This window comes from Cricetulus griseus, chromosome 3 (genome assembly GCF_003668045.3).
Source record: "Cricetulus griseus strain 17A/GY chromosome 3, alternate assembly CriGri-PICRH-1.0, whole genome shotgun sequence".
NCBI classification, from domain to species: Eukaryota; Metazoa; Chordata; class Mammalia; order Rodentia; family Cricetidae; genus Cricetulus; species Cricetulus griseus.
The window spans coordinates 99,432,365-99,446,805 of NC_048596.1; the positions used below are offsets into that span (position 1 = coordinate 99,432,365).

At 39.1% G+C, this 14,441-nt stretch overlaps 1 protein-coding gene across 4 annotated transcripts in view; it reads left to right on the forward strand.

Annotated features, from left to right (window-relative positions):
• The window catches only part of Pold3 (DNA polymerase delta 3, accessory subunit), a 40,910-nt gene that overhangs the window by 9,950 nt on the left and 16,519 nt on the right, over nucleotides 1-14,441 (forward strand). For all 4 annotated transcript variants that reach the window (XM_027407766.2, XM_027407768.1, XM_027407767.2 and 1 more), the window contains exons 4-7: nucleotides 2,885-2,924; nucleotides 4,621-4,753; nucleotides 10,919-11,180; nucleotides 12,749-12,821. In XM_027407766.2, the coding sequence (XP_027263567.1) occupies nucleotides 2,885-2,924; nucleotides 4,621-4,753; nucleotides 10,919-11,180; nucleotides 12,749-12,821 (508 nt within the window). The remainder of the gene's footprint in view (nucleotides 1-2,884; nucleotides 2,925-4,620; nucleotides 4,754-10,918; nucleotides 11,181-12,748; nucleotides 12,822-14,441) is intronic.

The window sequence follows — 14,441 nt, forward strand, 5'->3', positions numbered from 1 at the left end:
GTGTTACTTGTGCAGCCTGGCTAGTAGACTAGACTGACTCCGTATTCATATAGATCCACTTGCCTTTGTCTAGTGCCGGATTAAAGGTGTAAACACCACACCTGACCTCTCTGAAGAACTTTTGTTGAAACTCAGTGTGGTCGTACATGCTTATAATTGTAGCATTTATGGGGCTGATGCAGAAGAATCAAAATTTTGATGCCAACCTGGGCAAGACCTCTCTCAAAAACATAAAATAAAATTCTAAAAGGTGGCAAAGATCTGCAGCTTCTATATAGGCCAAGATGCTGGTACCTTCACCTCAAAGGTGGCCAGTGCAGTAGTAGCTCTATTCTGGTCTGCACTGTTTTTGCACCAGCAAGGTGCCATGTCCACTATTGGCCTGTGCATTTTCAGTAGCCCCAAGCAGAGGGGCACTTAGCCATATTCAACTGCTTGCCTGTCTAGATTATTTCCTTAGGTATGAATTAATTACTGTCTCTAAGGCTGTACTTCAAATGTGCCGTGTTTTAATGGTTAGTTCCTAATGCTTTTTTTCATAAGCCCTGCAGTTTTTTAAAAGTGTGCAGTTTTGTAGAATCTGACAGTTTGAGGAACATTTAGTTTGTATATATGATCGTAAAGGTATGTACAGTACACATATGTGTGTGCATGCATGCATACATATGTGTGTAGGTATGTATGTTCGTGTGTTTGTGGCTATGTGAAGGCCAGAGAGCAATCTTGGGTATTACTTCCCAGGAGCTTTCCACTCTGTTTTTTTTTGAGAGTTCGTCTCTCACTGGGACATGAAAGCTTGCTGATTTGGCTAGGCTGACTGGCCAGTGGCCTCTGTGATCCTTTTGTCTTGGTCTTCCCAGCACTATAAGTGCTGTGACCAGAATTATAAGTGGTGCTACCATGCCCATCTCTTTACATGGATTCTGGGTATCGAACTCAGATCCTCATGCTTGCATGGCAACTATTTTACTAACTAAGCTATTGTCCTGTTTCATTTTTTAAAAGAGAAAACACAAAAAACCCCCATAAATGTTCTTAATTCAAATTTATGACTATATTTTTGAAAAGCTTTTTTTGAAGTATTGGGGAGGTAGCTCAGTGGTGTGCAAGGTTTCACCCTCATTACTAAAACAAACAAAAATTTACTTTGATGCCAAACATGGTTGCTCACATCTGTAACCCAAAATAGTTGGGAAGCTGAGGTAGTAGGTACTAAGTTTGAGGCCAGCCTGAGCATAATGTGAGTTTCTGTCTCCCAAAAACCTATCAAACAAAATATGCTTGCTTGATCTTTATATTGCTCTTCTACATTATGTATTTTGATGTTTCCTAACATTTACATAAATGTATGTTGCTTTAGCAAATACTGGATTTAGAGGAGAAAAATGAGTATTTTTACTAACAATTACTGAAAATTGTTCAAGAGTTTTTGTAGGTTTTTTCTATAGGATATATCCTGCTAAAATTACCCAACTCCTCATTGTGGTAATTTATCAATTAAAGTTCTATTTAAACTCAGTTTTTTGTTTTTTTTTTTCACTTTTGCTTTCAATTTGTTGGTTCCCTCGTGTCCCCTGCAAGTGGTTTTTGAATTAGCTTTGCCTTTCCCTTCTGTTTTTTGTTGTAGTTTTTGTATATGTGTTTAATAGAGACAAATATATCTATGTTATCCTTTTCTTAGATAAATGTTCTCAGATTTTACAACCCATTTGGAACTCAGCTTTTAAAACTGTAGTCTCTAATCATTTAGTGGTAGAAATGTTCCTCTTGTGGACACATAAGGACTGCACTGTGATGTTAGTTGATTGAGCAATCCCTTACTGCACTATTGACCATCTTTCCTGTTACAGATGGTGCCACAGTGAATAGCTTTGATTATATATGGCTTCTGTGTCTTTGCTAGTGTTTTAGGGCTGCACTCCTGGAGGTAGTGTTGCTGTGCCACAGGCTAACTGGGGCTTAGCAGATGCTTCTGCTCTCCTCACCATAAGTTAGTATAGCTCCCGGCTCTGTGTAGCACCTGGAGTCAGGGGTCAGGACCATTGCTGGGTTTTGGCTGTGAACTGTTTGCTCACACTTCCTGTCTCTCTCACACTTCCTGTTTGTTTCTCTAAAAGCTCTCATTTTCCTCACTTCATCTTTGTCTTTATGTTTTGAAGATGTAATGCCCTTTGTGATACAAGTTTAGTTTAGTTTAATTTTTTTCTTCATCATTTGTCTTTGTACTTTCCTTAAAGTTTTTTTGTTTTTCATTTAAAAGGCTTTTCGGCCTTCTTTCTTTTTTTTAGGTTAATTGCAGATGCCTTACTTGCTAGCCAATATTCTTGATTTTTTTTTTTTTTAATATTCTTGATTTCTAAAAACAGTATCTGTTTCTAGTGTAACATGGTTAAGTCCTGGGGTACTCTTGAGAATTTAATAAAAAAATGTTTATTACTAAAAAAGTTGCAATAAGGAAAAAAAAAGACTTTCATTTTCTTAAGGTTATTTTAGTTATCCTGGATGTTGAGTTAATCTTAGGGTAGTCCCTAGAACTTAGAGTGACATACATAAGTGAAACAGACCTAACTATTACCTAGTTCCATAGATTATGTAATATTTGTCATTAAATCATTTACTAAAAATTGTGCTTACAGTGATCTGTGATATAGTTTTGTTTCATAAAAGTGTTGAGGCTGGTCTCTCATTTTCCTTTATCTCTTTTTTTCAAGAAGCTGTAAAACGTGCAAATTAAAACTAAGTCAGACTATCCTATACTGTAGTGTATTTTTAGGGTACCCAGTGCTTTTCTAATTTCATAGCTAAGCATAACTGAGTTACTATCAAGGAAGCTGAAATCCCAAACTCTGTAACTTCACCACTGATGAAGTGTTATTCCTTGCAGTGCCACAAGGTTGCAGTAGTGAGAGAAGATAAATTGGAAGGTAAGAGTTTGAGTAGTTAATAGGCTTTTGCTTTTCTGCTTATGGCATTGATTGGGTACAGTCTGCATAGAGTGTATTTGACTATTTAATGTTCCTTTTATTAATGGCTTCTGAAAGTTAAAATCTTACATCTGCCTAACTTCCCATTTTTAAGGCTAGTAGCACCTGACATTTATAAAGTACATCTATGACAGGATTTCAAGCCCCATGACACATACAAAAATAGTCATGAATTCCAGATGACATGATTACTTAAACTGTGGGTCATGATGCTATGTGGGGTTGAATAACCGAATCTAGGGCTTGTAAAAAGGTTACCGAAATGAGCTCATTGTAGCTGAAACTTAATTCAAAATCAAACGTGATAAATCTGAGGGTTTTGTTGTGGTACTCACCCATGTTGTATCATGTAACTTCACTGTAGCCTTAGTTCTGGACACACAGTGAGTGCTTTTCCCATTGTGTGACATCCTGCCATGCAACACCAATGAACATGGCTTGAAATACCTTGGCCCAAACTTGAGGCTGTGTATGACATATGCTGTGTTGGATGTTCTCAGTTGCAGACTTTTTACTGTATACACAAACTTCTGTGCTCTTACAGAAACATAATGCTTTAATTATGGAAAACAAAGAATATTTTCCCATCATTGTTCCTTAGTATGTATCAAATTGATATGTTTGAGATTGTATTTATGTTAGATTATTTGATTCTAAAAATGTTTATTTGAGTTACTACTTTTTTTAAAAAAATCATTGAGTGAATTTCAGCTGGGATTAGAACAGGGTTTCCAGCAATCTGAAATGGCCAAATATACTTCTTCTATTTTGTACTATGTATTGCTGCAAATAGTGGCATTGTCAGCACTAACGATTATAAAAGCAAAATATTGATTAGCTAAAAAACATTGATATGTGCTGCATTCTGCAGTATCAAATATTCAGCCAAGATGTCAATTCTTTGTGTAAAAATAAGCATGCACACTTGTTTCATTAGTATGTTTTCATTTTTAATAAGTAATTATATGTATGTCAAAGAGTTGTTTTAAAATAAAATTCTTTATGACTTACTATCAGTAAATATTTGAATTTGTGCCTATTTTTATATATAAGGTTGCATAAAAATTTCTCTGGCGAAAAAGCAAATGTTAACTATGCCATATGTTAACATACGATTTCTATGTCCCAAGTTCTATGCTAGGCACTGGGGACAGGGAACAGTTTAGGCACAGTGTCTTCCCTTGTGGAGCCCACAGTTTGTTCCTGTGATCGTCTTTTGATTTTGCTCTATAGACTCAGCTCATTAATAATCACATTGTATAGTTGCTTTCTCTGAACTGTAACTGGAACATCTAACTTAAGTTTTCCTGGTAGAGAGAAGTCTTAAGTAGAGATCACTTCATTGTCTTTAACTGGCTGAAAACAAAGCATAGTCATCATCAGCATTAATTACTGTTTGCTGAGTGTCCCTGGAGAGTGACACCCTCACAGGTGCTGTGCTTCGAAACAACTCAGCACATTGTGCCTGTCACAGACACAGGCTTCATGTTACACTGTATGAGTAGCTGTTTGGCCTTTTAGAGTTTTTGGACCACCATAGATAGCAAATGGTTTTAGTGCAGAAGAGTTTCTTGTTAAAGTCCCCACAAGCTATGAAGTTGTGTATTAACAGACTGCTTTTCCTGTTGACTTGTAGCAGTGAAGTCCAAGCTAGCTGTGACTGCCAGCGTCCATGTGTACAGCATCCAGAAAGCTATGCTAAAGGACAGTGGGCCTCTGTTCAATACCGACTATGACATCCTTAAAAGCAATTTGCAGAACTGCAGCAAGTAAGCTTCTTAATGTTCTTGTGGGCTTCTTTACGAATTGATTTTGTAAGGTGTTTACACAGTGGCTGCCTCTTAAGAGTGAATGCCAAGTCTAGTAAAACCCCATTTATCTTTCAGTAGGACACATGCCTAGTTTTATTAGTACATCATAAGGTGAAAAATAGCAGCCACAACCCATATTGAAAACCCCAGTGGACTCCCCATAAATCTATTTCTCATCTATTTATCCTGTCATCACCACCAGAAATGTTTTTTGTGTACCCTCACTTCTCCTTTGCCCTAGTCTCTGCTTTTCTAAATCTTAGCCATCCTTTAGGAGCTAGTTCAAATGTTGCCCTTCAAAAAACTGTTCCTAAATTTGATGTCCGTATTCTTTCCAGCCAAAAGTAACTTGGCTCCAAAGCTCCATAGCCAAGATTAGATCTTGTAAATCTTTTGTGTTCTTCAGGGCACTGGATAGTGGCAGACTATAATGGGTGTGCATTTTAGAAACTGATGATCATAGGTTTTAGTTTTGTTTTGCTGCTTAGTAGCTCAGTGGCTTTGGACAAATTACCCAATAGCCTCTAGATTTGGTTTCTTCATCTTTAAATCAGTTGTGATATTTCCTACTTTGTAAAATTATAGTGAGGGCTCAAGTCAGTTCTCTAAAATCATACTTGGGTATCTACCACCTTGATTTAATAATAATTTAAGTTTGGGGGCTCAATAGTTTATAGTACTTGTGCAGAGGACCCAGGTTTGATTTCCAGTACCCACATGGTGGCTTACAACCACCATTCATAACCCCCAGGGATCTAACACCCTTTGGGCTCCTTGGGCAGTAGGCATGCATATGGTACACAGACGTACATGCCAGTAAAACATTCTTAAATATAAAGCCCGGCAAATTAAAAAAAAAGATAATTTGAATTTGGCATATATCTGATAAATACCATTGAGTTACCATTCCACATACTCTTGAGAATGTGGCCCAGTAGCTGCTCCTAAGGGCAGTGGCCTACAGGAGATAGCAGTTTTATAGTACATTGTCATCATGAGAGGAATGATGTGAGAAGATTTTGGAGACAGGTGTTTATTACCAACTTCTGGTTGGTTGGGGTGAGGTAGAAAAACGGGTGGCTTTCCAGAAGGTTGAGGCATCTAGGTTGAGACTTAAAGGCCCAATAGAAACTGCCAGATAAAGGGGTGAGAGTAAAGATGGAGCTGAGAGAGAAACCCAACATTGCATAATCATTATTGTCTGTGGCTGGAACATAGGGTGACAACTGGGAAATAATTAGAAGACGAGTCAGATTCTTGAGTATTTCCAGAGAGCTTAGACTTTATTCTGAGAAGTGCTGTTGGGTTTTGGACATGTGTAATTACTGGGAAGTCTCAAGTAAGGATAGTCACTGCAATAGATAAGTCTCGAGAGGTAAACAGAATGAGTTTGGATTCAGAACACTGGGAGGCTGCTGGGCCAGGGCAGCAGATACAGCTATGTAGAGAGAATGTGTAGAATGAAAGAAGGTCAGAAAATAAAACTCAGGAATGCAGTTTTTGCCAGCTGTCTGACATGGACAAATTAGTAGTCTCTTTGTGATTCAACTTCCTTATGGTAAAGTAGAACCTACAATACTACCAACCTCACACGTAATTGGGATTAAGTCAATGAAAGTAAGTGGAGCGCTATGGGGTCCCCTTTTTCCTTGTAGTTCATTGGCCACCAGTCTACAGGACAAAGGGGCAGAAGCAGGGACAGAGAGTTTTGTATGGCCTGTGAACACAGTGGAAATAGCCTTCTGGGAGATAGCTTCAGTGAGACAGCTCAACTTATTCTAGAGTGAGGGGAGACATAAAGGATGGGGACAGTGGCTGGGGAATCACCTAATTTGCATTAAACAGCACTTTCCTATCATAAAGCTCCTAGTACAAGTCTTGGTTATCATATGTGGAAGCGTAAGGTCCTATGGTAAAGCTCCTAACACAGTGTCTAATTACCATATGGGTAGCAGGGGGAAAGCTTGTGCAGAGAACTGTGTCAGGGGTCACACTAGAGATAGTCAGGCATCTATCTGGGCCTAGAGACGTTCTCCAAATAAGGTCAGATGGAGAGCAGGAGGCCCTTCACTGGGATGGGGTCCTCCATGTTGCTGCGCTCGGAGAGAGCTGGCAGACAATGGTAGACTTCAACCTCTGACCAGCAGGGCCTCCCAACAGAGCTCTTATAGCTGCATTTGGCACATAGTAAGTACTCTTTACTAGTAGCTTTTTATTTTAATGGACAAAAAAAGAAGGGTCTAAGAGGAACATTCCAGTGAAGTGGAAAATTATAAAAATATCTGGGGTTCCAGAAGCTGAGGGTAGAGTTTCAAGAAAGAGGAACTGGTAGGACAGTGCCAAATGCTTTGGAGAAGCAAGTCAGATAGAAATGGAGTGCTTCAGTGCAGGGCCAGACTGAGCTAGATGAGTAAGTCAGACACGAGGAAGTGAGGCAGCTAACAGCTAACATGGAGAGCTTTTTCCAGAAAGTGTCACTGAGATGGAAGGAAGGGAGGACAGTAGCTAAGGAGAAGTGGGAGCTTTGAAAGATATATGTCTGATTTTAGAGTTGAGGGGATATGGTTCAGAGGTAGAGCTTGCTTATCATTCATAAGGCCCCAAGCTCTGCCCCCAGCACTTTAGAATAAAATAAACCCAACCACAGAAATAATGACAAGATTGGAGGTGAAGGAAGGGGGATCACTGAGCTCCAGGCCAGCTTACTACTTAGTGAGTACCAGACTAGCCAGGCCATGCAGCAAGTAAAGACTTAAGTTGTATTGTTAGGAAAGAGTCAGAGAGAAGTGGTTGAAGTTAATAGAGGGGCTGGGATAACAGATAGAGACAGCTCCTTGGAGAAATTAATACAGAATTGGCAACTATTTCCTTTAAATACCATCTGATTAGGATTTGTGTCAGTTAACTGCTTTTCCAAATAGTGCCCAGTACACAGTAAACATTTTCAGTAACTAATGTTGACTATTAATGATGAACATTAAGGTGGGCTTTTTTTTTACTCTGTATTTCAAAACTTTGAATATAATAAGCATTTGAATATTTATTAGGTAAATATACAGCTAGAGAATAATTTACAAGTCTCTTAGAAAAGGATTTCAAGAAAAATGTAGTACTTTTCTATTTTATGTAAAGCATTAATTTTATTTAAAAAATAATCTGTATTAAAATCATGTGGTTGGGCAGTAGGGGCGCATGCTTTTAATCTTGACACTTGGGAGGTAGGGACAGGTAGATCTCTGTGAGTTCAAGGCTAGCTTAGTTTATAGAGCTGTTTCCAGAACATCCAGGACTGTTACACAGAGAAAACCTCTCTCAAAAAAAAAAAAAAAAAAAAAAAAAAAAAAAAAAAAAAAATCTGTGGCATGTCAAGCTGTGACCCATCACATCTGACCTCAGAGAAAACCAATCCTGTTAATGTCCAGCAAGTAAACAAACAAGAGTAAAAGTTAGGAAGGTTGAAAACCTGTGACCCTTTAATACATTTCCTCATGTTTTGGTGATCCCCCCAACCATAAGATTATCTTTGTTGCTGGGCTGGAGAGATGGCTCAGTGGTTAAGAGCACTGCCTGCTTTTCAAAGGGCCTGGGTTCAATTCCCATGGTGGCTCACAACCATCTGTAATGAGATCTTGTGCCCTCTTCTGGCTTGCAGGGAAACATGCAGGCAGAATACTATATACACAATAAGTAAATATATCTTTAAAAAAAAAAAAAAAACCACAGTTGTGCATTAAAAAAGAAAACCTTTGTTGCTACTTCATAACTGTAATTTTGTTACTGTTATGAATCATAATGTAAATATCTGATACGCAGGATATCTGATGAAATCTCCAAACGGGGTCTCGACCCACAGGTTGGGAACCAGTGGTTTAAGCAAACACTGCCCGTGCACAAAAATACCAGGGCAAATAAGAATGTGATGAATAAAGCACTGCAGTAAACTCTGTTGGACATGTCCTCTGTAGAATTTCAGAATTAGCCTGCCAGGATGATGCGTCCTTTGAACACAGCATTTGGGAGGTGGAGACAGGAAGATCAGTAGTTCAGCATCATCCTCAGTTATGTAGGAATTTGAGGCTAGCCTGTAATACATGAGACCTCTGAGTCATGGTTTCTCTTCCTGTTGCTGACAAAAGCAACTTAAAGGACAAAGGGACTATTCTGGTTTACAGTTCAGTGGCACAGTCTATCATGGTGAGGAAGTCAAGGCTGATCATATCACAGTCCCAATTAAAAAGCAGAGAGCAATGAAAGCTTGTTCAGCTCACTTTCTCCTTTTTATATGTAGTCCAGAATCCCATTTTAGGGAATGTTGCTACCCATAGTAGGCAGGTCTTCCTACCTCAGTTAACCAAATCATGGCACATGGTGTACATGTTCATAGGTGTGCCCAGAGCTGGACTCCCAGGTACCTACCAGATCTCATCAGATTGACAGTTGAGATTTACCATCTCATCTGGAGTAGGGGTGGGAGAGAAAGTAGGAGGAAAGAGAGGAGAGTTTATCTCCAATAAAGAAGTCTGTGCTTGTTCCGAAGAATCATGAGCCTTCTGTGATCTGATGTTGTGTTTTAGGAAACGATATGAAAGCAAGGAAGATGAGATTTCAGGGTTGAGTCATCTTCTAACTTGGTCTCTTCTTGGTTGCCAGTTGCTGGTCCTGATCCTAAGGTGTGGAATGCAGACCAAATAAAGAGTTGTCTTAGGGCCAACTTTAGGTGCTGACAATGAAATATAAAACATTGCCTTTTCCATTGTACCTAGAAGCACTGCAAGGCCAGAGAGGAAGACCAGTGGGTAAAAGCAAATAGTTTCCATCTGTTCTCAGCTCTCATCAACTGAAGATGTTCTGAGTGGACCTTATGACTCAGTGGAACCTGTGTGTTGCTCTGGATCCACACAGTTTCCTCTGAAATGAAGTACTGTCAGGGACCATTGTGTGGTTAGTTATTCTAGTTAGTTTTGAATAGCTTCTGTCTTCCACAGTTTCTGTCTTCTCCATCTCCCATTCCAAGTTGAGGTCCAAGTTGAGATACACTGAAGAAAGGAGAGCCAGAAGCCTCCTCTTCAGCCAATCATTCTCAATCCTTGCTGTGTATCAGTTCTTAAGCTGAGTGCCTGTAATGCAGAGAATGAAGAGGGCCTCTAGGGAACTTAAACCTACCGCCAATAAGCAAAACACTGGGAAATAAAATGCTTTCTTTATTAGGAAAAGCTGGGGGAACTCTGCTTTATGTCTAACCTCTGGTAAGGGTGAATAGGTTCTCATTCACGTTGTGGACTATTGAATTGCCATCGTGTGAAACAGGCACATTGGATGGGATGGAGAGTAAGAGGTGGATATTTCCAGTGATATGCTGTGCAGACTGTTAACCAAATGTTATCACTGAGCCTTCAGCATGTAGCCTCCTGGTGTAAGTTGGTATTTTTAGACATGAGGAACAAGTGAATGCAAAGGAGAATGAGTTATGGGAATCAGGGGCTCTCTGCCTATTTCATGTTTTAAAGCATGGCACACTTTGGCTTGGAGAGTTGCCAAGAAATGGGTTAATATTGTATAGCTTTTAGTTCTGATTTGGTTGATAGTTCTCTTGATTGGTAGTGCTCTTCGAACTTGGTCAGAGGACCATCTTGTTTCCCAAGGATGGTGAAGTTATTACTGTTTTGTGGAGAGTAGGAGGTAAATAAAAACAAGTGTAGAAGTCGGGTGTGGTGATGCACTCCTTTAATCTTAGCACTCCAGAGGCAAAGGCTGGCAGATCTCTGTGAGTTCAAGGCTAGCCTGGTCTACATAGTGAGTTCTAGGACAGCCAGAACCATGTAGAGAGACCCTGTCTAAAAACTAAACAAAATGAAAGATGATGAAAACTCAAACAAAAAAGCAAGTGTGTTCACTATGATGTGGTGGAAAATGATTGATTCAGTTCTCACTTCATAAGTGCAAGTTTTAGGCAGAGTTACTTCTCCCCACTGCCTATTTCTTTACCTAAATGGGAGTTTATATGATTTTTTTTCTATGATAGGCTAGTTTTAAATTTCCTAGTTTTTATATTAATGTGAAAAGATAAATAGAAAGTACAGAGTTTAAAAATGAGGTTTGATTAATCTTATCTCCTGTACTTAGGTTTAGTGCCATACAGTGTGCTGCTGCGGTCCCCAGAGCTCCTGCAGAGTCCTCAGCTTCTAGAAAGTTTGAGCAATCAAATCTTCAGGCAGCAAGTGTGACACAAGCCAGTGAACTGACCACCAATGGCCATGGTCCACCTGCCTCCAAACAGGCTTCCCAGCAGCCCAAAGGAATTATGGGAATGTTGCTCTCCAAAGCTGCTACTAAAACCCAAGACACCAACAAGGAAACCAAAGCAGAGGCTAAAGAAGTAACAAATGTAAGTCTTCTTGATGTGAAGCCTTTCTATAACAGCATGGGATCCAGGAAAACCTTCAGAGCTACATAAATAAATAAATATAAACAGACTATGGTAGTTTATTTATAGAAGGGCTCACAATCAGTGCTGAGTTCTCTACTTTAGTTTGAGCATTTATGATGGTTTGTTTGAGGTCTTGCTTTCAGGGCCAGGCTGGCCTCAAGCTCAGGCTCTCTTCCCTCTGCCTCTCCAGCCTGGAAAGAGGCGTGAGCCTCCATGTCTGGCCTAGTGTGATCCATATTTTAGTTAATGCTTAATTTTCTCCTCTGGTAGGTCCCCCCTCCCCCCCGCCCCCACCTCTCCATAATACTTTTCATCAAGATTGGATTCTCTTTCTATAAAATGGTGATACCAGGCTTGTAGTATAATAAGATTGTTGTGACAGCCATTGAAAATATGGTTCATGAAAATATGGTTCTGAAAAACTCCAAATTGAGGAATTGTAGTAGTGTGACATTTGAGAGCATCTAGCTGTGTGTTTTCCTTTCTGGCATATTTAACATTCGTGTTCTTTTTTATGTTTTTTTTTTTTTCCCCCTCTTATCCTTATCTTTCATTAGTTTCTCTTGCTTTTTATTGTTTAGTAGTCTGAACTAATTTAAGGGCATTAAGAAAAATAACTTATCTTAGTTTGGTGGTACATGCCTGTAATCCCAGCATTCAGGAAGTTGAAGCTACACAATGAGACTATCTCAAAAAGAAAATAAAAGAGAAATATAAAGATAGTACTTTAAAAATCCAGAGAAGCACAGTTACTGTTGTTACTACTAACCCTTACTCCCGTTGTCATTTCCAAGTCTCTGCTTTGAGAAAGAAGAGAGAAGGTAGGGAACAAGCAAGCATGGGACCCTGTGCACCAACAGTCTGACCTTTGTGTAAAGCTCTCATCAGTTCTGAGAATCTTACTGTTTTGTTTTTATTTTGTATGTGTAAAACTAGAGCCCAGCCTTGTAAAGTAATTTGCCTGCAGGTCATCCGGCTATTAAGTGGTAGGCCCAGGATTCAGACCCACCTCTGATAGTTAAAGATGCTTTACCTTCTTCCCCATTGTTTACTATACATACCACTTCTGATTTAATTCTTTTAAGACAAACAGTTTTAAACTGCTCAAGAAAAGCTCAGATGTATTCATAAATAATTTGTAAAGACAGAAAGCAAGCTTTGGGAGTTAGCATCAAATACTGTCTGGTGGTCTGGATTCTTGTTCTAGGTTCTTATAGCTAACATCTGTACATTATGCCATGACGTACAGTGTCTGTGCTATTAATATAGAGTTGGCACTAACAAGGTGGAGTGCTTTGTTTTCCTGACAGTTCCTCACCTGGCCCCTTCTGGCTTTGATCTTGCTATATAGCTGAGGATGAGCTTGAACTCCTGATTCTCCAAGTCCCACCTCCCTTATTCTGGAATTACAATCTGACTTTTGTGTGTGCTGTATTGCTAGAGATGATTGAGGCTATGGTACTTCAAGAATAACCTATATATTAGACAAAATTAGAAATTGTGTGTTTTCTTTTTTATGCTTTTAGGCATCTTCAGCTGGGGGCAAAGCACCAGGAAAGGGGAATGTGATGAGCAACTTTTTTGGAAAAGCTGCTATGAGTAAGCATGTTCTTAATTTCTTTAATGAATGTTACTAGAGTCACATATGCTTGAGGTGGGAGGCCATTGGTCTAATTTTTGCCCATCTAGGCATTCCCATTTCCTAACATATTCACAGTGTACTGACCAGTGTTGATCAAAGTAACCAACCACTCAGAGAACTTTCTGGGGTACTTGAGAGCTCCTGGAGGGTATTTCTGTTTTTACTTCTTAAGAAGAAAATAAAATACTTCATGATGTTTTTGAAAATGAGTAATTAAAGTGAGAGAATGGCTGCTTATATAGAGTTGCACTTAATATCGTGGATGTTGGCATCAGTTTGCTTGGTGTGACCCTAACTACTAATGTCTCTCCAGGGACCACAAAAACAAGTATTTTGCCTTTCTTAAGTTATTTTTTAAGATTACTCACAGCACTGAAATAAATGTCAATGTTAATATAGGCAGTAATGGCCAGGCCACTTGAGTGCATTTATTTTTTTGAGGAAGGAAAGACTTCTTTTATATAAATAAGAATTCTTTCTTAATGGAAAGAGCCAGTAGTTACATATTTTTATACTTCTCATATCAAGTATACATCCCCTGGGGGTATGTGGCAGAATACCAAGAAGAATGTAGGAACCACAGGGTACTTACCACACACTTTCTTAGAGCATCAGTTTTACAGAGATCTGTGGCCTTTTGTTGCATGCCTGTCCAAGCAAAATGAGTCTGAATTCTGCTTTTCCACGATGGTCAGATTGGTACTCCATGGGGATTAGAGTGATGGTGTTTTATTTGCTGTGGGGGCTCTCAGAAAAGAATGTTTTTGTATTGTGAAAGTATGAAAAATGTGGTACTTGGAAGTTATCCAGAAACATGCTTTGGTGATGGTGCCAGAACAGTGCACAGGAGGTTCCTATTTTGTGAACACACATTGTAATGTCATGTCATTAGCCTGGTTCAGTGTACTTGGTCTGATACTGTTTCTTGACAATTGATGCTTTTGTTGTTGTTTTTATGTTTGTAACCTTTTAAGACTTCTTTTTATTATTGTGTATATCTGTGGGGATAAGTTTGCATGAGTGCAATTTCCCATGGAAGCCACTAGAAGGTATGGGATCCACTGAAACTGGAGTTACAGACTCCTGTGAGCTGCCTGATGTGGGTGCTGGGAAGAGTAGATAGAACATGCTGGGAACCGCTGAGCCACTCCAGGCCCCAGCGAAGAATCTTTTGTTTATCATTTAAGAAAATACATTAAATATGTTAATACCTGTTAATAGTAAAAAACCAAATTATGCAAATGTTGGTTGTATACCTACTATGTGCTTGGCTCTTGCAGACTAGTGATGGAATGGAAAATAAGACAAATAAACTTTTGCCTGTAGATAGATGCAGACAGTGAAAGGGCACTTAGCCTTAAAAAGAATGAAATTCTGTTACTTGCAAAATGTTCACTTCCCTAGTCAATTTGGGATATGTTAGTGGGAAAGTTTGAAAAGCACAGATAAGAACAACAGAATCCAAAATTGAAGTAATGGTACCACCATTGGACTAGTGGACTATTTAGGTTTTCCACATAAATTCTCAAAAATATGAGTAGATTGTATTTTATATTCTGATCTATCTACACTATCAA